The 24,281-nt window shown below is 37.4% G+C and overlaps 1 protein-coding gene across 2 annotated transcripts in view; it reads left to right on the forward strand.

Annotated features, from left to right (window-relative positions):
• The first annotated feature begins 15,541 nt into the window (after nucleotides 1-15,541).
• Nucleotides 15,542-24,281, forward strand: part of LOC140921288 (uncharacterized) — a 39,391-nt gene continuing 30,651 nt past the window's right edge. For both annotated transcript variants that reach the window (XM_073371278.1, XM_073371277.1), the window contains exons 1-2: nucleotides 15,542-15,627; nucleotides 19,290-19,351. In XM_073371278.1, the coding sequence (XP_073227379.1) occupies nucleotides 15,626-15,627; nucleotides 19,290-19,351 (64 nt within the window). In that variant the 5' untranslated portion in view covers nucleotides 15,542-15,625. The remainder of the gene's footprint in view (nucleotides 15,628-19,289; nucleotides 19,352-24,281) is intronic.

Consider the following 24,281-nt stretch of genomic DNA (forward strand, 5'->3'; position numbering starts at 1 on the left):
GTCTGAAAAATGATTAACAGCGAAATACCAATTTAGTATTTTGGTTTCTACGCATTCTGAAAATATACCTAAAAATAATCCCTATGAATTTGCCACAGATATATTATATCCATTTTTGGTATATAAAGGAGATTTCACTTTTAATTAGAAAAAATAAAAGGAGTCATTTTCTAGAAAAAAAGGTTTCATTTTTCTCAATAGTGTTTCTATTCAAAATGTTCAATTAATGAGTCAAATACAATTGTTATGTTAACAGTTTTTTTATGCGTTACAAATGTATTTAATGTTCTTGGAGCAGTTGACCTATTTAAGGATTTTAACAGGAAAAATTAAAAAATGTTGTTAGATACACAACCGTGCGAAACAAAAGTTTATTATTTTAGCTTGTATTTTGTTTGTATGTGTGTTTTCACAATTTTAATTGGTCAAGTACCCGTTTGTCTTTCTCTCTTAATTTCAAAGTTGTTGAAGCTGAGTGATTTGTTTCCGTAGTCAGTCCGTAAACCGAAGATAATTTGTTAAGAATGCCCATTATTTAAATAATGTCGTAAAATAATAATAATAATAATAATAAGACTGCAAAGAGCGATGTGTATTGTAATCTATTGTGGCTAATTTTAATCCAAAATTACTTTGAGCAATGTCTATTGCATTAAAACTTAAAGGTGTTCCAAGAATTGTTGATACAATTGTTGCTCAAAACTAATTTACTAAACAAAAAGCTTGGCACTTAATCGATGATTATGACGTCTTGGCCAAAAAAAAAAAGTTCTGATTGACTTAGACAGAGGGTTTGTTTTCTTAATTTTCAAATTAAAAAGAAATTAAAAATACTTAATGATCATGATTAATTGACCATCAAAATATCTCGTTTTGGCTAGGTGCGTTGTTTTTATCAGCTTTGATTATACTTTGATAGCTGAAGAGTCTTTGTGATTCTTGTTTTGGTCGCAGAAAAAAAGAGTGAGAGAAAGGAACGAAAAGAAAAAAAAAAGGAAGCAAAAAATGTTAGAATGACACATTTTCTTAGTACAAGCTGTTGATTTAAAACCACAAAAAACCGAAGAGGTAGCCTGCATAGCGGGCCCAAGAAAGAACGGGCGCGTAAGAGGGAGACACGCGAGGGGAGAGGGAGGGCCCGCCCGAGAGGCCCACGAAAATCGTTCAACTCGCATTCTATGAGTGTGGATATTTCCAATTGGTCGAGATGCTCCCGAGGGAAAAATTAACCGCGCTGGGCGAGAAAACTGTCAATCAATAGTTCATGGACAACGTAGTGAATATTACGACGCCAGCTCCTGAACTGAAACCACTAAATGGTATAATCAGGGGGGGGGGGAGAGGTGTCTCAAAGGAAATCTGTGGTACAGTCCGCCTGCCAGTATGACGTCACGTCTCGCGTCAGTAACTTTCAAAATGGCGAGCAAAGTTTTAATCGAAGAGTCGGATAAAAATGTCGATTTTATCACGGAAATACTGTTCCGATTTCTTGGATTTGGAGATTTTAAGGTTTCTATTGTCATAGAAAACTAGACTTCAGCACTTTTTTGGAATGAAATATCCAGTGGAGTAATGAATTTCAATGACTCCTTTCTATCGTCGATTAAATTTTACCAGCAATTATGCCGACCGGTCACACTTTTGAGGGCAGTACACAGCTAGATTGAGGAGTTTAGACACAGCAATAGGAGGTTCTTCAAAGGATGTATTATACTTTACATTGTGCGTGTTTCCAGCTCTTCAGAGCTAGTGGAACCCCATATCATTCCTCTCAAAGTTCGCTTAGCTGCACCGTTGAAAGAGGAAGCTAAATGACAGGTATTTGTGAGAGACTATGAGCATTGAATCTTGTTGCTGTACCCCACTTTAATACTGCATTGGGTATACACTTGTAATTCTGTAATTAAATCCCGAAAGCCAATAAAAGATTTCGTTTAATTTTTTGGGGGGCAACTGACCCAGTGGAGATTTTAGGGTAATAATATTGATGATTGAGACGATGTACAAAGGCAGTGGTATTTTTTTTTTTCCAAAATAAAACTCCGGACTCCAGCTTAAAATATATATTGATCAGAGTGCATGACCAGCAGGTTCAGCAGTAAGAATAAAGAAAAAAAGGCCAAAAGGAAAAATAGTGTCAAAAAAAGAGACCAAACAGAAAAAAAAAACGGTATAAGAAACAGAAAACAACGTCAACGGGAGTCGACCCCGGTTTATCTGCACGTTTAAGAAACCGCTTGACCACTGCACCACAGTAACACATATGATTTGAAAAATTAATTTTGTCATATCAAAACAATTTTTCTCTGCCACAGACGCTGTTTGAAGCTCATGGAGCTGTATTTATCATGAATTCAAATATACATTTGAGGAAAATTAGCAGCTTAAGCGCGTATTTCAAAGCTACTTCGCATTATTTAGGCTATAACGGGCCGCCTTGATGTAGATAATCGATCGAACTAGCTTGACTGGATTTGGTGGAGAATTAGGAGATCAACCGAGGGCTACACTCGAAAGGAATGACATGAAGTTAGGCCTGTTTAATTAACAAAAGAATACCTTATTCTCCTTAATTTTCGCGGGTTCTTAAATTCGCGATTTTCGCGTTTTTAAAAAATTCGCGAACTTAAAGACCCGCGAAAAATAACGACCGCGAACTTTGATCTCGCGAAATTTAATGAACATAGAAAATCGGCCGTCGATAAAACCCGGAACATGAAACATTCCGGAACATCCCGGAACATGCAAAAATAAAAATAATTTTCATGAAAAAAAAATATAATAAAATAATAATAATAAAATATTTTTTGTAAAAATTCATAATAACGTAAAATAACCAAAAAAAAAACCAAAAACAATGAAATAATCAAGAAAAAGAAACTGGTATCCTCTCTGAGTATGAGAAGACAATATTTTGTCGCAACCGATTAAAATTTGTTGGGCGAGTGAGGGTTCATGCAAATGACAGCAATGAGTGAAGGCTTGCATCTAAATTCAAAATATATTAAGTGGCTGTCCACTTAAGAGCGGTCCGGCGAGTTTAGGATCGCCAGTAAACCTTCCCTTTATTTTTTGTGGGTGAAAAGGACTTAATGAGGAATGATTAAAATCGAACTAATTTTTTTCAAAATCTTTTTCTGTGCTTCGCTACAGCACAAAACTTCTTTCCTGTCTGAGAGCACTTTTTCAACCTTATTCGATGGCCGAAATTCGGTGATTTTAAAAGCCGCGCTTCTTCGTAACGGATAAATATCGCTAAATTCTACATAGTACAATGGATTTAGCTGCATTTGACTTGTCCTATGACGGAATATGGAATAATTTGACGCAAAATTAAATTAAATTAATAAAATCAAACACAAGCCCCTTTGCAGTTTTTTTCCCCCTTGACAAATTCTTCCAAAGTAAAAGCTAAAATCTCCGAAGCGGTACAAAAATTACAGGCAAAATGCACTTCACAGGAAAGATCTTACCTTATTCTGTCAGAAAATAAAGTCAAAGGTGCGGGTATCGTTCTGCGTTGGACGTGATCAAACGTTTTTAAGAGCGTCTTTTCGACATTATTTGCATAGATTTGCCCGCTTAACGGCTCACACACCACGACTTTAATTAAGTAGATATTTTCTCAGCAGCTGAGAATGTTGTTGTGTATCCTCAAAATAACGAACATGTGTTTTCTTTTCATTAGCCTTTTTAAGTTTGTATAAATGAAAGCCGAAAATAATGCCATAAACTGACATTCTTGATCAACCCGTCGGATATGCAAATCGTGCTTGTTTACAGCCAGGTTGTCCATTTCAGCTATGTTAAAATCTCAAACTACGTACGGTTGTTAACTTCTTCTCAAATGTAATCAATCTTCAGCTTGGAAACTCAGCAACCGGATACCCTTTTTAAAATAGAAATTTATCTCATATTCCATTTGAGTTTCTTTTTCCGTTTCGAGCATTTGACATGATTTGAATTATTGTTGAATTCCCGCATCCGTGTTTATCCCTCATTTATCATGAACATGTCGGATTCTCTCACCTCGGATGACTTTTCTCGTGTAGCTCTTGAGAAATTTTTAAGAATCACTTTAAGTTTGGTGAAGGGTATGTCTGTTGTAATGTTTTTCCGAGTGCGGGTAATATTGAACGTTTGTCCCACACGCCATCAGTCATGCTAATTTGCATTTTTGTCACGCAATATACCTTCAGTATCGATCCCTTTCTTTGCAAAAACAAATAAAGGTTGAACCATTACCTTATTAGTAGGGGGTGGGGGGAAAACAAGGACACCGAGATTAAAAAAGAATTTTACAGGGCTGGAAGGATAATATATATTATACATACAACGAAGTGCCAGAGTGGTGTCCTGATCGATAGTTAACCTTGAGCAGAATAGAAGTAGACAGATGAAACTGGATTAAATCTTGAACATTTGTTGCTACCCAGAGTTTCATGCCTCTTGCGAGGCAATCATCAGGCAACTGCCAAAATTAACGGTTACAATCAAAGATATAGGTAAAACTGAGCAGTAAATACTACGTAAAATGCCACATTGCTTGTAATTAAATCGATTCATTACCAGAAAAAATCCCTAGCTCCTAGCTATTATAAATTATGCCAGGGGCACCCAACGACGGTTTCCTCCTAAATGCATTGAAACACTTTTTAGGCTATCTAGAGTACTTTTAGATCTCTAGAAATGTATTCCAAGTGGCGCTAAAAAACATTTTATCTGTTGGGTCATACTAAGGCAAACCGTGAGTCTTTTTTCCCGAAAATTTTAGCTGCAATTTAAAGTTTTACGAAAGTTAGGATTTTTCTGATTCCTTTCTGTATCACATTTTCGGTTCCGGGAATTTTAGGTTTCCTTTCTCTACGAAAAATAGCTTAACCTGGGGTTTGAAATAGGAAAAATTAAACTTCAGAAAATTGTACGGAATTTATTAGATTAGCTTCGAAAATTGTACATGCATGGAACGGTCATCTAATAAATTTTTAGTCTTCCTCAAGCTATAGAAAATTCTAGGCAATTTTTTGCTTCTCCGAACAGATATTTCACAGAAAACAGTCGTTGGGTGCCGCTGATATGCATTTGGTGACTTTTTTATGTTATTTATTTCTTATTGCCAAAAAGTAAAGTGTCACAATAATGATCTTAACTCATATCTATTAAAGAAAAAAAAAACTGTCCTGCAGACAACTTTTATCCTTCTGGGGCCCAGTTGTTCAATAGGTGGATAGCGCTATCCACCGTGTAAATCACTATCCACTGGATAGAGCAATTGGTTTCCCTAATACTTATCAATTGCATAGAGATTCATCCGATGGATAGCCCTACCCAACTTTTGAACAACTGAGGCCTGCTCTTTTACTAGTATTGTTAATAAAGTACTGAACGAAAAAGCAGGTCACATACTTTCAAGGGTTGTTGTCAAGTTATAAGTTACTTGAGATTTATCGTCTTATACAAGCATACAATATACCTTGAAATTTAAACTTTCAAACTGTATACGAAAATCCTGAGAAAACACTTCCGCGAACTCGACCTAGAAACAATAAGGAATTTTCTAGGCAACTCGGCCCACCCCAATGCAATGTGGCAATTTGCCAGTTCCTGCCTTTTGGCCATTTACGGGGTGGTGCGGCAGTATTAAACTGCATTCTTTCACCATGTCTGTGATTGTATTTATTAGAGCAGTATTTGTATCTTAAGATTTGAACGACAGTTCAAAATATTCGCAGATGTTTTCACATTGAATTTTGAGATTACTTCTTGGTTGGTCTGCTCGCAGATATCATAGCCATCGTACCTGATGGGTTGTATTACGCCCATCTTGTTGAAAATATCTTCGACCTCCTTGCGTCTCTACGTTCATCAATAAGAAACGCAATTTCTTCTTGCAAGAGCACTGAGAGCAAATCTCCTTCGTCACAAATTTCAACATTCTCGGCTTTGGTCAGCCCTTTTTCTCCTGCTGATTGCAGACAGTCTGGAAAAGAATGATTGAACTTGTCCCTTTGTAAGCCATTCGTCTCTGGAACGTTCTTGAACTACCTGTCTGACCTGTATTTCTGGTCGTTCTCATGTCCGTTGCGACCTCAGAAAGGTCTGGTTTCCTGCCTGTTTGTTTATCAACATCAAATCGTGAGGTGAGGTAAGACTTGACTTTCTCGCTAAACCTTATCCCGCCTCCCCTTAACTTCTGCAGCCGCCCATCAGTTAGCCACGAATTTGCAGACACCACTAGAAGATTTTGGAAGTTTCTCGGTTGGCGGCAATTTTTACCGTCTGACCCCGACACTCTGTAACTTTTCACCGGCACAAGTCTGTTTTCCCTTATGGTCTGAATATCGGCATTCTGTGCGGCCAGTTGGATTACCCCAGTCCCTCCTTAGGGTCGCACGATGTATCGGACATACAAACATATTTTCACCTTGTTGGGCAGTTTTACCAAAATACCCAGCCTGCTGCAAAGTAAGTTCGCTCTCTGTAATATTTTCTTTCGTTAAGTAAAGTGGCATCGCCTCGAATGAGCCGTAATAACGCTCACCTGCTACATTGACTAGGAGGCACAACTTGCTTGCTCCAAATCCGCTTTCATTGCGTGACAACAATCCTAATTAGCATATGACCCTGAAGAAAACCCAAAAGGAAATTGAGCTGAATTCAGTATTTATTCAGCCTTTTAGTTGCTGAGACTCCAAACTCAAAAAGGGCTTCGTTTGAGCAGAAGTGAATTGTATTCTTTACGATTTTGAAAATTGCTGAAATCGACAACCCGCTGTAAAGGAACTTTTAAATTTGCATAATATACGAGTAGATGAAGAATTCCTACATGTATTTTATGACATTTTATGCCGGTTTACAGGCCTAAGATGGCTTATAAAACAACAATTGTGCGTTATTTTGACGAAGCATACCAAGATTCTGCCCCGTGGGAAAAATATCAGCCTTATCATATGAGTTTAAGTGTAGGCGCCAAACGTGCAAAATTGGGTAAATATTGACAAAAGGAGCTCTCAAAAACGCTTGTTCGCGTCCGATGCAGAATGATACCCGCACCTTTAACTTTATTTTCTAACAGAATAAGGTAAGGTCTTTCCTGTGAAGTGTATTTTGCCTGTGATTTTTGTACCGCTTTGGATATTTTAGCTTTTACTTTGGAGGAATTTGTCAAGGGGGAAAAAAACCGCAAAGTGGCTCGTCTTTGATCTTATTAATTTTATTTTATTTTGCGTCAAATTATCCAAGATTCCGTCATAGGACAAGTCAAATGCAGCTAAATCCATTGTACTATGTAGAATTTCGCGATATTTATCCGTTACGGAGAAGCGCGGCTTTTAAAATTACTGAATTTTGGCCATTGAATAAAGTTGAAAAAGTGCTCTCAGACAGGAAAGAAGTTTTGTGCTGTAGCGAAGCACAGAAAAAGATTTTGAAAAAAATTAGCTCGATTTTAATCATTCCTCATTAAGTTCTTTTCACCCACAAAAAATAAAGGGAAGGTTTACTGGCGATCCCAAACTCGCCAGACCGCTCTTAGGTGGACAGCCACTTAAAATGGGTCGCGATGAGCGGTTTTTTTTTTAAGCTTTCGTCACAGAGCTACCCCTTGTAATTGTTTGCCATGAGTTAATCATTTGGCGGTTATCCATTTACGGCTCTGCGATGGTCTAAAATGTCGGTGCAGTATTTCATGTCAAGCCAAGTCGGTAAGTAGCTCATTTCAAGCCAGCATATAGCCTCCTTATATATAACCGACATTTGCTTACTTGAGGTGCTTTGCTTCACTTGAGGTTGACATGAATTACTTACAGACTAGGCGGCTCTGTGAACTTAAGAAGAGTATAGGGGCTCCTGTCTTTGGATTTTAGTGGACAATACTCACATTCGTAGTAGTTTCTATACTGTTTACAGTGAGCATGATATTTCAGACGTCTCCTCGAGTCGCAAGAGGAGTTTGCTGGGAGACGGCTAAAATTCAGGCTAACTGATAACAGTTAGAAACTACCGCTGCGCTACCACTGCTACTGCAACTATTCACGGCGAATGTGAATCTTTAATTTAATTATCCAACTCCAAAGCGACTAGCCCCTAAGCTCTTCTTACGGTCGCAAAGCCGTAAATGAATAACCGTTAAACCGCATGGCAAACATTTACAAGAGGTGGCTGTGTGACGAAAGCTTGAAAACCCTCTCCTCGCGACCCATTTTAATATATTTTGAATTTTGAAGCAAGCCTTCACTCATTACTGTCATTTGAATGGACCTTCACTCGCCCAAAAAATTCATTGCGACAAAATATTGTTTTCTCATACTCGAAGATGATACCAGTTTCTTTTTCTTTCTTTCTTTGTTTGTTTCTTTATTTTTCGTTTTTATGTTATGTTATGTTATTTATTTTGTTATTGTAAATTTTTTGCAATGAATTGTTTTCTATCTATTGTTCTTTTTATTATTTATTATTATTATTATTATTATTATTATTATTATTATTATTATTATTATTATTATTATTATTATTATTACTTAATTAATTAATTATTTTTTCATAAAAAAATATTTTAATTTTTTCATGTTCCGGGATGTTCCGGAATGTTCCGGAATGTTCCGGGGTGTTCCATGTTCCGGGTTTTATCGACGCCCATAGAAAATCATGTATTTGTGTTTTCAAGGGTCGACCTAAACAATTTTTAACACAAGGTGTTAGTACAAGGAGCTATCATCTATCAACTTTAGATGTTAATTTTTAAAATTTTTGAAAAATTTTAAAATTTTTTAAATTTTTCAAACTAAACTAGTGAGCAGCACTCTGCGAACTGTTGCTGTAAAACTTGTTTATTACTAATTTTAGCTAAAACCGTGGCCCCAGAGTTTTCTCACGCCTTGCGTAAAAAAAATTCACAGCTGCGCCTGTTCCTTTTCGTAAATCCGGCCAAACCTTCAATGTTTGCGACCATCATTATTTTTAGTCATATTATGGCTTAAATACAGGCGTTTAGTACTTGATTGTAAAACTCCCTGAAGAAGTCTACGTTAGTTAGACGAAACGCGTAGGAGAATAAATAAGTTTTAGAGCAACAGTTCGCAGAGTGCTGCTCACTAGTTTAGTTTTAAAAATTTTAAAAATTGTCACATCGTTAAAGGGTGGGAAAAGGCTGGCATCGCCCAACTATTAGATGAATCGTTTGTTCATCCCCCTGAGAATCCATTTGAAGAGACTGAAGATTCTATTGAGATCTCCTAGAAAGGACATGTAACGATACTCTCGATACTCGATGATGACTCGGAAGAACAAGAAGATTTTTTTATTACTGTAAGACTAACTTTTAGAGGAATACGGCTGCCGCTAAGGGACAGCATATTGGTTTTGTTTCAATTGTTGATTAACGTACAATTTTTGTAAAAAAGAAAAAATAAAGTCACTTAATCGTCTATTTCGCGAAATTATATTCCCTGCAAACACAATTTTTCTCCGCGATCGCGAAATTAAAGACTCGCGAAATGTGCCGAGAAAATTTTCGCGTAATTTACACTGCATTTAAGTCCCGCGAAAATAAAGGAGAATAAGGTAGATGAAATATAAACATGTGTGATCTGTGAATAGAACCTCCTATTCTGGAGACTGGACCTTGCTTATTTTAGAGAAAAAAAAAAAAGATTTAAGCTTTGATGACCTTGCCGGTCGCGTGGAATAGATGGCGATCCCGCAACACTGCCGGTAGAACAAATTAACAAAATTATACAATCACGGACACAAAATATCAAAACGGTTTACACAAGCAGATTATAGCAACACCAAAGCTCACACACTGATTCGATCAAATAAACGATGTATAGCGATATTCGCTAGCTTCTTAGCTTTTCCTCGACCTCGCTCGTCCAGATAACTGTCGTATCCGTTGCTAATTTGCACAAGCGACCCGAGGCTCTTACCCGTTACTATGCCGTCATACTGGCAGGCGGAGTGGGTCAAGAAACTTGGGTGGAAAACAATAGAGTTACCTCCCCTCCTCCCCTAGGTATAATCGAAGTTCAGGTCTCGGAGGTCACCTTAGTCTGGTCAAGAGACTATAAAGGGGACAGAGAGGGCATCCCCCATATACACCCTATTCCATAGGTAATTCGTCTCGAGTTATTTTTAACACCACAGATCTCAAGGGGGATTAGACAACAGCCAATCACATAGCGCCAATGTGTTCCGCGTGGATGACCCACGCTGAGAGCCACGCGTCCTTCACGAAATGACGCAGAACAAAATGGGGGAAGACGCGGAGAACGATTTTGCTATTCCTTTTGTCGACGAAAACGACTACAGCGAGATTTCTGCGAAAGCTGTGTCAGCGAAACCGAAATTAAAAAAGAATCGCCCTTCCTCTCTTGTATAGAGCTAACAGTAGAGCAGGGAAATCCTTAACACACTGAATATTCTCTCAGGATCATTTATAATTTACAGTATGAAGAGAGCAATTTCTGGTTTGATGTTTATTTTTTTCAGTCTTTATAGCGATTATTCCTACCCACTTACTTTGTCAATTGTAGGCGAACCCTCCTGAAGCTGAATTTCAAGGGACCATATTCAAGCTCAGGAAGAGAAATAAAATTTCGTCGTTGCTCATTTACGTCCTCCATAAAACGCGAAATTAGGCATTTTCACGTCGTAGTCGTGCAAAAACGGGAAAGAAATGAACAAAAAAGTGTGTTGCACGTGCGAAGTTGTTGTTTTGCTAATTAAACCTAATGTTTTTTTGACGTTCTAGTTGTCGTCCGCGTCGTTGGATCTTAAACGCCCTAAATTGTACAAACGACCGGTTTCAATAGACCGGCAAAATTTCTCATTTTATTAAAGCACTGAGGTTACGACAACTTCGAGTTAAACTGATTTCACGGGTTGTCAAAGAGTCCAGCGATTTCTTTTTCCCAGGTGAGCGCCGACTCATTTCGCTTCAATATTCAGGAATGCTCTCGATCTTTTTACGCTTTCATTGCCTCTCGCCCGACATGTTTTTCACGGCGTTTGGTCATGCGAAACCTCCACGAAACATCCACGCCCCGCGCGAGGTAACTTTATCCCGATTCTAAAAATAACTCGAGACGAATTACCTATGGAATAGGGTGTATATGGGGGATGCCCTCTCTGTCCCCTTTATAGTCTCTTGGTCTGGTTTAAAGGGACTATGTGGCTGTCATTTACAAGAAAAGTTGAAATGTTCAAACGGTATTCACGACGGAAAGAGCTGACATTGGGTATGCATTAACATAAGTCGCGAGAGACAAAAGATTTGTCGAATCTTTGCAATAAAGATCAGCTGAAAGATTCTTTGCTCAGGAGAACTTGGTAGTCTGTGTTGTCGATGGAAGGCATGCCATCAAAACTTGGACATGATTGATGAAATGAAACACTTACCAGGGACATGAATTTAAAAACCTTTCACAATATTTATTCGGTAGCGACCTGAGGTCCATTGTTTATGTCTCGTTACTGCAGCAGAAAACGTCTCAGTACAGTTTGTGTTCTTAAGTTTAGGTCTGCTTAGCAGGACATGTCTGCATGCTCCAAAACAGCTGCCACTTGGCATTTTCCACGTACGCTGTGATCGTTGTGTGTCTGTACAGTTGTGACAAAGTAAGGTCAGAGGACAATATTTAATAGCTTTTTATAATTATACACAGCATGCATTCCTTAAAAGATACCTGTTTTTGACTTTGTTCTTTCCTATTTATTGTGCCAGTCGTTAAAAACGATTTAAGCTGTGTGTTAACCATCGGTTTATTGCTCCATCGCTCTATAATCAGATAACCCAGCTAATCTTTATAACAGATATATTTAGACCGAGGATAAAATGTACCACGCTTTTTGGCGGCACACTTTGTTTGTGCGTGGTCAATCGTTTTCTGTCAAACGTTTTGACAGATCACGCAGCCCTGCCAGGTAATTAGATTCGGGGCGGGAGCTATTTTTGTGGGCCTTCCGGGCAGGTCGCTCGTTCTCCGCTCGCGTGTCTCCCTCTCACGCGCTCGTTCTTTCTTGCAGCCACTACTTCCAATGTATTGTCCGCATTAACTTGGAAACATTAGCATAACGTCAAAACAGTGAATGCAGTAGCGAGGATTTTTGACCAGTTCGTAGGATAGGTTTGTCTTGAAATTTCAAGGTGTTGCAGTAAATAAATCTTAATAAAAGTTTCAGACATTATTACATCTAGCCGGATTTATGAAAACCGTACCATCGGACTCCAGGAGCCCACACACCTTAAACTGACTCAACTAAAGTAAATATTGCCAAGAAACTAAGCTCTTACCCATGGTTCTCTAAAGGTGACTCTCTTCTTGGTTCCTGATTAGCAAATGAAACATTCAAGTCCATCAAAAAGACACTCTGGACTTGTCCATACAGTCTAGCTGCTTAAAGGCCCTAAATGAAGGAGGACGCTTGAGACTTAACCAAGTTCTAAACAGAGAATTCAAGGTTAAATCACCCCCCTGACTTCCTCCAACCCCCCAGCCTAGCACGTGCTTGAGGGGAATGCTTTCATTGACCAATGGGCCTCAAACGTTACAAGAATTTGACATGACAAACTAAAGGCAGACATGACCAGTGCAGTGACTCTTCCAGAGCAGGACTAACGGAAGGTACAACGCTTTTGCAGCACCATCCCCCCCACCCCTAGGGATTGACATGGAGGACCCTTTCCAACCCATGGCGAGTTAGCTCAGGGACTGAGCTTGACAATGAGACCAACCAGGACAGAAAGCGCCCTATGTTTTTTCTCACTGCAGTGACCAGAAACCTGGCTATCGCCAGCTTTCTGTGCGAAATTATTCTAGCCCATTTTGAGGTATGTTTTCAAAAATTCGGCTAGATATACATTATGAAGATTTTTGGTGTTTTAGTGTTGGATTTTCAGTACCTGGTCTAGATCACCCAAAATTCGGCTTTTCTTAGTTTCAAAGTTTTTTGTTTATTGTTGTCATAGTAATATCGATTTTACCTAAAACTGCATTTTGACAAATTTCAATCCATAGTCAATTACTGATGAAAATGTTATAGCGATCGGACAAGGAAAAAAAACACTTTTAAGGCGATTGAAAAATTATATCGGTATGGCCTCTAAAAAACTGTATCGAAACACCTTTTAAAAGGAGAACTCAACTACAAATCTTGGGTTTTCTGTGGTCCTAGGGTATTCTGTGGTACCAAAGAGTGACCTTACACAAGTTGCGTTTTCGTCGTTCGTCTGCCTTTTCATGGCCAGCTAGGCAAAAACGACAACTTTTCCATGATACCCAAGACATCGCACAGATTTTTGATGAATGCTGACAAATAAAAACACAGTTCTGGACTGTTTGCCAAAGTGTTACAACTCTACCCGGCTGTGCAAACTATCTAGCTATTTGAAGCAAGAATGGTGCAGCTTGCTTCCTGTTTTTTGAGGTGACACCCTTCTGTTTGTCTGTTTATACAACATGGAATTTCGTTCTCAATATTTCTTGATATCAGAACATGGAACCTCCCTTGCCCAGCAGCGAGTTCTTTTCCGTTCGCTTAAAGTTTTAGAACATGTACTATCGAGTATTAATTTTCCTTTTGGGGTAGCCTGCAAAGCATGCAGTTTTTTGGTGTGTTATTCTTTTGTGGTTCGCAAGGTAAGAGACAACCACCGGTACGAAAGCTAAACAGAGGTCAAACGAGGAAATGATCAGGGAGGGGGTGAGGGAAAAAGGGAGAGAGAATTTTCGAATAGGATAGATCGAAAAAGACTTTAGGGCCATTTGACACCACAAATGATAAATAGAGTACTATAAAATTGGCGAAAACCGCAAAAAAAACATATTAAAAGCGATAAAATTTAAACGATCAAAACGAAGAAACGGAAAATAATTAATACATAGACAACCTCATAGATTATTATTTTTTTACATGTCACGCTAACCGCGACAATTGCCAAGGACAACAGAAGTGAAAAACAAGTTAGAGCAAAAGGCCCCTGAAAAAGACGAAAAAACGTACGAAGCCGTTAGAGCAGATTTAAACTCGAGGAAAATCGAAACAAAAAATAGGATTACTAGAATGAGAAGTGAACCAGAAATCAACCATGAGAAAAACCTAAAAACAGATCACAATATAAACTAACTTCAGCCACATGCCCGGACATTCATTTGTTTACTTTTGCCATATCTGCGAACGGGTTTAATAAGTGTGCTCGACCAAGTTTCTGCTCTCAGTTGGGACTACGCGTGGGTTCTGCAAACAAAATGGTTGTTTCCACCTGTCGGCATTGAAGGTTGAAATTGTTTATTGTGCTCGAAATTCTGCTGGTAGAACTTATTCAAGCCTAGTTAATAAAAAAATTATGAATAATGAAGAGTGAAACTCTTTACGAAAATATTATGGTTCATGCGCTAAGGTGTTAAATAACTTTCTTAAATAAAAGTCGAATTTTGTTTTCTTTTTATTCTATTTCTCTAACTCCAAAATTCTATTACTGTTCGATGTCTTTGCATGAGCAACAACCCAAACTAATCAATACCTGTATAGCTTATACTAGGTACCTACATGAGCTTTTTAGTTAAAGAAGACTAGCAAAATGTTTCTCAGAAAGTATCTTGAAACCACGCAAATTGATCATCACTTGCTTCTATTCGTTCACTTTGTTTACTCCAAAAAAACAACAACAAAGGCTGAGTAATAAAAAATGGTTATAAGTGAGCTGTTCTCGATCTATATTTCATCTGTAGTACTACTGTAGTTCACTGTCAATTAATCCCATTACTTACAATGTATGAGGACATTATTAGGCTACTTCTAGTAAAAGATGGAAAGTAAAGCAAACACCTTTCCAACAAGCACCAATTCAATTTAGAATAAAGTTCAGTAAAGTAGAATCCTTAAATGTTACATCTAGAAAAAGGCGTCCCTTTCCTTTCTTGAAAGCTCGATCACTTATATTTTCTTCAGTGGAGATTTGTGAAAAAATTATGCATGAGTAAGATACTTCATTTTTAACCATACGACGCATAAAAGGAAGGAGGGTGTGGATGCCAAGAGTTGTCTCCGATAAATACGCGACGCTCTTTCTCTTTCTCTCTTGTTCCAGATAAGGAATAAAAACCGCCCATCACGCTGCTATCAAAACCGTGACAAAATAGAATAAGGAGATTGCCAGAGATCTTGTCTTTTACCTTAGGGATTAAATACTACTCAAAAACTTTCAAAGTTTTCTTTTAACTTTTGAGGCTGGCTTTTACAATAGTGTATTTTTTTTTATCTATACTGTTTTTAAATAAAAGGATAGTTGGTCGTGATGACTCAAACTTGGGAGCGGAGAGCTTTTCATCGATGACTAAGCTCAAGTTCAGATCTTAAATCACCAGGAACTAACGACAGAGACGCAGAACGAAACATGAGTCCTAAAATATTCCCTCCTGCTTTACCATGCAGGTTGAACATTGTCCCTTAGCGATTTATTTACACTTCATATCATTAAAATTTCAAATTCTTTGTATTATTGGCAATAAATAGCTGTTAACTTTCTGTCAACTGGCATTATTAAAATAGCAGCTCAGGGAACAAGTAATTTGCCTAGAAAAAAGTCACAAAAACAAATCAAGTCCTTTGACTATTCTCAGTGTACATGTAAGTTCATTTGCGATAATTTGATTGTTAAACTAATTGACATCCTCTTGTCATGTTTATTCTTTGTCATCATATAGTGCTGTTTCCTGGAGGTCAAAATTATATTCCTTTTAAAGGTCAAATGAAGCAAAAAATTGACATATTTTCTTTTGTCGCTTTACCTTCACCAAACACTAAAAAGAACCATCCTAAGTGAGATTTGGGTAAAGATTTTTCTTCCCAAGCCTTTATAGAAAGATAAAAGATCAAAATCGGAGCCTTTCCGAAAACTTCACGAAAACGTTTCTGAAATGGCCGCGTGATAGACTGGACACTACGTGACGTCAATGTTGGTCTTTCAGGGCGGAAAAACGTTCTGCGCAAGCTTCTGCGCATCCCTTATCGCCTGCGTTTGTTTGTCTCGTTCTGCGAGAGTTCTGAATGAGACTAAATGAAATTCACGAGGTGCGAACGTTTGCTCCTTGTAAACGCTTTTTTTTTTATTTTGTTGTTGTTGTTGTTTTTTCGTCACTTGAAAATTACTTTGGATTCAGAACAACCAATGTCAGAGTAAAAACAGATCATCCGTCAGTCTGAGGAGGAGTAAAACGTTTTGAACATTTCCAAAGAGGTGTGTATTTTCCTGATAATCGTGCATTCGATTTGTGAATTGATTTTGTGTCCAGTTCTTCGCCTTCTTTCGCCGGACTGAATTAAAACCCTCTTGTATTCTGTCATTAGTAGTTACGGTTAGTTTTTTTACATGCCCAGATTTGTTTACCTTTGCAGAACCAGCTTTATCCTTGTCTTCAGTCGAAGAACCGTAATGCTAACGCTTGCGAGTGAACAAACTTGAGCGCTTAAAACTTCCTCGGAACTTTAGAAGGCCAGCAAGCTTACTTGAGATGAAAAGACTACTTCGATCATTTTTCTGTTGCTCAAGTAATAATGGTCAGAGTTTTTTTCCTTTAGTTTTTTCAGTTTAATTACATAGTTTTGTTATCTTTCAGTACGCAAATTTTCCTTTCACTCGCTGTGAAGTAGCGGAGAACGACAACTGCCGGCAGTGACTCCAAAACAATCGACTCTTTGCCCGAGCTGGATTTGACTGAAGCAAGCAAAACAAATCCTTTTGTGCAGTTTTCTGTATTTTCTAATGATTCAGTTTGCTGAATTTAATTTGCTTGAATGAAGACCCTCGCATGGACCAGTTATTTATTACTCAAAAAAGTAGCTAATCTAGTTAAGTAGTCGGAATCATGGCTTGGCTGCGAGGCTTGCAACTGATCTTTTGCTTTTAAGATCTTTAGGTAGGTTGTTTCCCTACAGAAAATTCACTTCTTCTTTGTCAGCAGGTATAAGAGCCTTAAGCCTTATGTTTTTTATGTTTTGCAACCTTATTGAAGCTTTTTTTAGTTCACTTAACCTGAATTTTATGAATTATGGAATTGCTCTTTGCTTGTGGCATCTCTTTGCCAGCTTAGAGTGGCCTCTATGGTCCTTAAAGTGACCTCAATCGGTAATTAAATCTTACATATAATTGGAAAGAAGTTTTTGCAATAATGTAACTTCAACTTTGTTTGAAGGAAATCTTACTTACGCGTAGGTCTTTAACAGGTGTTATGCATGTTCAACTTGACCACACAAAGCAAAATTAATCTGCGCAAAACGATCAAGTTTAAAAAACTATGGTTGCTTTGAAAAGATCTTGGGGAAGATTTACTAGATAAAGATTAACTCTTTTTCTGCCCACATATCAACGCCAAAACTTCTACATTGAGGATGTTGTTTATATTTTAGTGATCTGCGAAGCTAGAAATGTCCGATCGAGCGTGGGTTTTAAAATATCAGCTCCAGTGCGACAAAGTTCAGTGACTTCAAACGCATTGTGGGCAAACTTGAATTTCTTTGGGCAGATTATTATACAAAGATATTATGTTTTTGTGTCCACGGCGGAGCTCCGGACCTTATATATCCAGGAAATTCCTTATATGAACACATTTTGTGAATGCATCTTGAAAAAAATCGGACTTACGCACGCACATTTCCAGTACAACTCAAGGAAATTAGTAAATGTCGTTTAAGTTCGTTGTACTATGATGCATTCTTCGAGAAAATTAAATAATAAGAAGGTTATAACCACAGCTTGCAACTTTTGAATTTATGGCCACACAAACCACTTCTGCGCCAAGTCGACTCGAAAAGCTCTGTTTTGAATTTCCCGCTTTTTTCACCTGACCAACATTGACGTCACAAGCTGTTTTTTCCGACAATTTTTCCGACCGCTCTACGAAGATAAGGGCCTAAAAACAGCAATTTTTAATTGCATATATCTCGGAGATACTTGCTAGAATTGAGCTGAAACTTCATAGTATGTTTATTTGGTTCATATTAAACACATTTCACTAGAATTGAACTAAAATAAAAAATGTCGAATTTTTGGTTCATTTGACCTTTAACCTTTTTATTTCCCATCCACTGAAAGCAAACTCAAATTTGGAGAACCGGGATTGTTCAGTTTCTGAAACTAGAAGACTGGTCAAAACAAATCTAGTAGCTGAATCAGCTCGAGAAGTGTAGGGGCCGCTAATCCAAGCCCTAAGATAAGTTGGGGGGGGGGGGGGGGGGCGTTCTCGACAATATATTTTTCCCTTGCGAGCCCCAGCTTGGTCTAAAATATGGCGGGGAACATAGTCCCCCGAACCCCTCTCCTAGATCTGCCACTGAGTTTTGTGAGTGCAATTTATTCTCATCATAATTAATACACTTGGGAGCATTCATTACTGTGGAAACTAAGAAATGTAAAGCTTAACGGGCCAATGGTTTTTCGGGTTTGTGTTTTAACCTCAATTTTTCGGTTTTTGATCTAAACATTTGCGACGCAACGTTGCAACTTTTTAGCTACCTCACATCGCTAACCAATCAGAGGGCCAGTTTTCATTTACCTTTAATATTTCTGGTTAATTAAGAACGCGGAAAATTCATCTACAAAGACGAAAAACTGAGGTGGTATGGTATGGTATATGGTATTTTATTATATAGACACGAGTGTTTTACTGGAAAATATACCACTCGTAAAATTCATAAAATCTACATCCGTGACCCGAGTGGTCTATTTTCCATAATCTCACATGTGAGTTTATCGATGACGTAATTTCGGTAATTTCTCTCTTAGTCTATTATTTTATCGATGTCTTTTTGTCTATATAATAAAAAGAATATCACATGGCGGCTTGAAGATATGAATTTTATTTTCTCGTGGCAAAAACAATATTTTACTCACTCGCTACGCTCGTTCGTAAAATATTGTTTTGCCACTCAAAAATAAAATTCATATCTTCGCGCCACCATTTAATATCCTCTATATATGATAGGATTCAAACAGGGATGACGGTGACGTGTTCGATTACCAAGCAATTGGGAGCTGGTCGCTTACTCAAATCATCTCTTGATCTAGCTTTAAAAATTAAGGATCGGACCAGCGTAGCTATAGCGTAGATATATGAATTATTTATTTGAACAAAGTACGGATACTGGATTATACCTTATCTCCTTTTGATTATAATACATGAAAGATCAGTCATCGTAGCAATTATGTCATAAAGCCCGAAGAAAATATTTTAAATCGTGACAGTAGTAGCGTAACCTTACTTACCCAATTTGTGGATGTCTCTTTTTCACAGGACAGAGATGAATACTGTCTGCTCCATTTTTGTTGGATGGATAGTGCTTCTAATCGCTTTTGGTAATCGAAATGTTGTTGTTGTTGTTATTTTTTTGTTAGTTTGTTTTTTTTTTGCTTGTTTGTTTGTATTTTTTAAAGGTTTCTGGCAGCCCAGCAAAAAATAATGATGAATCAGAAAAGTCTCTCAGATTAAAACGATAACTTAAAAATCAATTTTTTAGTTTGTTTTAATCACGTTCTAATACAAATTTTATCTTTTAACTTACATTGACATAAAACATGGGAACTGCTTTTTTTTCAGTTTACAAATTTTTTAATCTGGTAAATTAATCTGTGTGTGTAAGTCTTCAGGAGTAATCAGAATTCCCAAGATGAAGTGCCTGTGGAAAGATCTATCCATGCTGAAGTTGTTGTTTACCAGCTTAAATAGCTTGAAAGCGAAGGAAGGAAAATATGCATCGTTGAAGGTGTTTCGATATAGTTTTTTGGAGGCCATAGCGATATTTTCCAATCGTTTTCAAAGTGATTTTATCCTTGTCTGATCGCTATAAAATTTTCAGCAATGATTGACTATAGATTGAAATTTGTCAAAATGTAGGTTTTAGTAAAATGGATATTACTATGACAACAATAAACAATGAACGCCTAATTTTGCGCGATCTAGTCCTGCTAGAGGAACTTAAAGTCTGGTGTTTAGCAAATAACCTCCTTAAGAAGTAAAAAATTCTGTACGTTTGAATTCGACTAAAACGAAGATATATTTCAAACATTAAATTTCCAATAGCCGTGATACGTTTTAAATGACTCAAGTTATTCTTAAGTAGCTGTGACTGCATTAAAGCGATCCAAAGTCAACAGAACAACACAGTGTGTGCTTTAATCTCACACAGGAAAACAAACTTCGAAGACGCGTACAGAATTCGGTGACTTGGACCAAAGCTGGCGATAAAAAGCGATAGTTAAGCGATGGTATTTAAACTTGTCCCTTTACAACAGTGAGTCACACTTGAACTTCTACGTAGCTTGTATTAGACTTGTACCACAAGATGAACGATAGCTGTACGGTTTGTAAGGTTTCGAGAAACTAAAACAAAAAAGTAAATAATATATAGATTTAGCCAGGGCTAAAAGCGAAGCTCCTGTTAACTCGAATTTATCATTTAAATCAAACAATAAACTTGCAATTGTATTTTACAAATCAGTTAACTTTAGAGCACATTCATGTGACTTTTGAGGGAAAGGCTAAGTGATTTTAGAGAAAACTAATTTGCAAACAGTCCAAGCTAAGAGTGAACTTAATCTTACATCGAGTTGATAGCCTTATATGTACACCCAAAAGATAGCAATCATCTTCGATCACATTCAAGAGCCACAATGGCTCTTGATCACAGTAGATTAGGCCTGGAAAACAAATTCTCGGAAAACAAATCAGGCCCAATTTTTTGCGTTCGACAAGTTTACAATTTATTTTGCAAAATCTTGCTAACAAGTCTGGGGACGTGCAAACCAACCTTTTATACTTTTTATACATCATCTGAGGTGAAACAGTACCATGAGGCACTGTTTTTATCATACAGACCTCGGACAGATCACAATTTTGCAATACAAATTGCACTCAACCAACATTCAGGTCGATCGAAGCACGCGTGGGCTTTTACCGAAACCGTTAAAAAAATTTCTAAAATCACCTATACAAGCGCCAAAGTCAACTGTTTAAATCAAGATTAATAGAGTTATACGCTTTAACATGATGAAAAATTTATTATGTTTATTTCTTTACTTAACGGTTTTATAACTATGTGTAATCTTCAAAAGCGTTTGATACACGCGGTATCACAGCGGTATCACGGCACAGCGATTAAAATTGCAAAAGAGACCACTAATAATCAATAAAAGGATAATAATTGGTGAAACATATACAGAGACAACAATTTTCATTCACGAAGACAAGTAAAAAGTGTCTCTGAAAATCCTTGTTTATGTTTTAAGCCGGCTTCCCGGCGTTTGGTTTTTTCGAAGATGAACTTGAGGCAAGAAAATCGCTAAAAGCTTTCTTTTACAGCCAGAATTATAACTAAATATTCTTTGGAACGTTTACTTTCTATTTGCAGTGAGAAAATATCTAAAGGCTTCTTAACTTTCCATGGTCGCCCCAGTTAAGAAATCTGTCAATCATTCGAGAACTGTAGCGAGCATGCGCGAAACGGGCTGGGAAAAACAACAAGGAGCTCATCTTCGCAGCGATTCGACAATGTGAAGTGAACTCCCTTTTATAATTTTAATCTTGTTGTTCATTGCTTTCTTTCGACTTTGCTGTAGCCAATTTTTTTCCGCGGTAATGTGGAGCTTACGTTTTCTTTTCCTCTGGTCTTGCGTTTGTCATTACATGCGGTTTACTACACTAAGAACGAGGCTAGTGAACATGTTCCTCGATGTCCGACCTTTTGACTATGTGTTTCTGTTTAGAAGACCCACAAGACTAAAAGAAGGGCCACCTCTCCAATGCGTTTGTAGAAGAGTTTATATTTTCAAGTGAAAGGCCCTAAATTAATTCTTCGCGATATTAAAAAAAGTGTCTTGGCTGTGGTCGAGTAGAAGAGTTGTCAGAGTTGTTTACGGTTTTACTACACCTTTCAGACGAGAAGAAATAATGATTGAGATTCTTAATTTTACATCCTTGATTGTGAACTTATCCTGGCAGAGTTGCGTTGGATGATTGAGTGGCATGGTCAAATCTCGTAGCTCATGTGTTTCTTTAAGTACTAGAAGCTAAATAAATTTTGCCAAGAGATCATTCTCTCTTGATTTTGCACTTGTTGATATGTTTAAGTTTCGTTCTTCGTGTAATTTAATTTAAACTTTACCGTAGTTTCTAACAAATGAATCTTAGGCAATTAAAAGGGTAATTATTTTTTGTGTTTGGAATTCGCTTTTCATGACAGCAGTTATTACACTGCCTTCAGTTTGAGTTCTCATTCAAGTGTGTTTTGTTGCAAACAAAAGAGGGAAAAATTATAAATTCCAAAAACTACACTACCCCTTGGAACAAGATTATGGTTTAAAAAAGATGGGATTAGCTAGGTTCAGAAAATAAATGTTCAACTTTGCATGTTTTGACAAGGACCACATCTGGCTAAATATGCTTCAAAGGGAATTTATAAAGTCAGGGAAATGGTGACATTTCTATTTTTGCCTTTCCTTTGCCCACTGTGATCAGTTTTTGCCACTCAGTTGCATGTACTTTGTAACACCTTTGGATATCAACCTGCCAGGTTAGTTTGTGTCTGTATATAAATGTAGTTAATGAAATCAAATCCTCTCAACTGGATATGAAAAACACCATAGGATGCCTTGGAAAAAAAATGTAAAATCATATTATTAAGATAATATATTTATTTGTAGTCAACTGAATAACAGTTGGAAACTGGTGTTGAGGCAGGCAAAAACCTTTTTCAGAGACCATAAACATTCACTGACTTTGCTGTTAAAACAAGTGGTAAAAGGGTATTAAAATGTCAGATCACCTCCCTGGGCTTGCCCTGAAAGAGATTATTGGGTGGCATAGTAGGACACATTGTTTATTTCCCAACCCTTTTTAAGCCAGGAGCCGTTATTTTATAATTCTGATTCATTTCATTTACTCATATACAGAATTAAGTTAACTTTTAAACTTAGAAACATGGAAAAAAACTTGGGGAAAAATGGTGGTACCAAAAATGTAACTATAGACTGCTCTTCATCAACCTTCACAGCCCAAACAGACACCCTGTTCAAAACTCTAAAGGGTGAAATGGTCACCACCCTAAATCAGCAGCACATACCCATCTAGGCCAAGTAAGCCAAGGGTAGTATCATAGAAAGAACTGCTGAGGGGATTGGGCTTCAGAGACAATAACATCTTTTGATGGTTGATAAAAAATCAATTTTACCTTGTTTGTTTTTGTTGTAAATCAAATTCATAACTTACACAAACAACTGAAGTTGTACATTTTTCAAGCTCCTTCTGATTCTCTTTATAAACTTTGCAAAACACTCAATTTTCTTTTTTTCTGTTTCTTGTACTTCAGTCCTTTGAGGGATTTTCTCAATGCATACCCCCTCTGATGTACTCACTCTTATTAGCAACTGGATAAGCCTCTTCCCCACACTAAACCATTATTATCATTCCAATTAAAATTCAGAACTACAGTGTAATTCTTGTACAAACAATTCCAAGGAAATACTTGAAACCGAAGTCACTATCTAATACGAAACTACTAAATACAGTACTGCTGTTGGAAATTTATTGATTATCACTCCAATGATATTCCGGTGAAGGTTTTGAAGGTTCAGTAAAACCCTCCCAGCCTTCTAATATTAAAAATAGCTTTTACTGATAGACCCAGTATATGGAAGCAAAGGGACTGGAAAATTTACTCTGGCTTTACTAAATTGGCCCTGTATTCTGTATTTTCCCCCATATACATTTGTTGTGGCTCCCGGTTTACAAACAAACTGACGAACAGCGAAGTAGAAAATTTGTTCAATGAACATTCCTATATGACTGTTGCAAGACTCATACTAATATAGTGAGCTCGTAGCATATGTTTAGGATAAGGAAGAGAGTTCTTAATACCGCTGTAGGTGGAAAAATATAAGAGATGGAGACCAGGCTGCTTGCTCGAAAATTCACGAAGCTTATAAATAAGTGAACTTGCAGAGATGCCGAAACACGATAAGTTTAGTCACCCAAGAGCTGTTCATACATCACGCCTCCTGATGTCCAAAAATTCCATTAAAAATATTCTTGAAAACCTTTCCTTGATGTTTGGACGCGGGAAGACTCAAAACCGAGCAAAAACTCATCGTCCCTCTCTATGTCTGCATTCTCCGCCATATTTGTTGATATTTGCTTTGAAGGAAAATGGTACTCAGTCTCACTCGGCCAAATTTCTTAACTGGGGCGATCATATAAACTCGGTTCCAGACCTCGCTGCTAGCCCCCCGTGCT

Source organism: Porites lutea, chromosome 12 (genome assembly GCF_958299795.1).
Source record: "Porites lutea chromosome 12, jaPorLute2.1, whole genome shotgun sequence".
Classification (NCBI taxonomy): Eukaryota; Metazoa; Cnidaria; class Anthozoa; order Scleractinia; family Poritidae; genus Porites; species Porites lutea.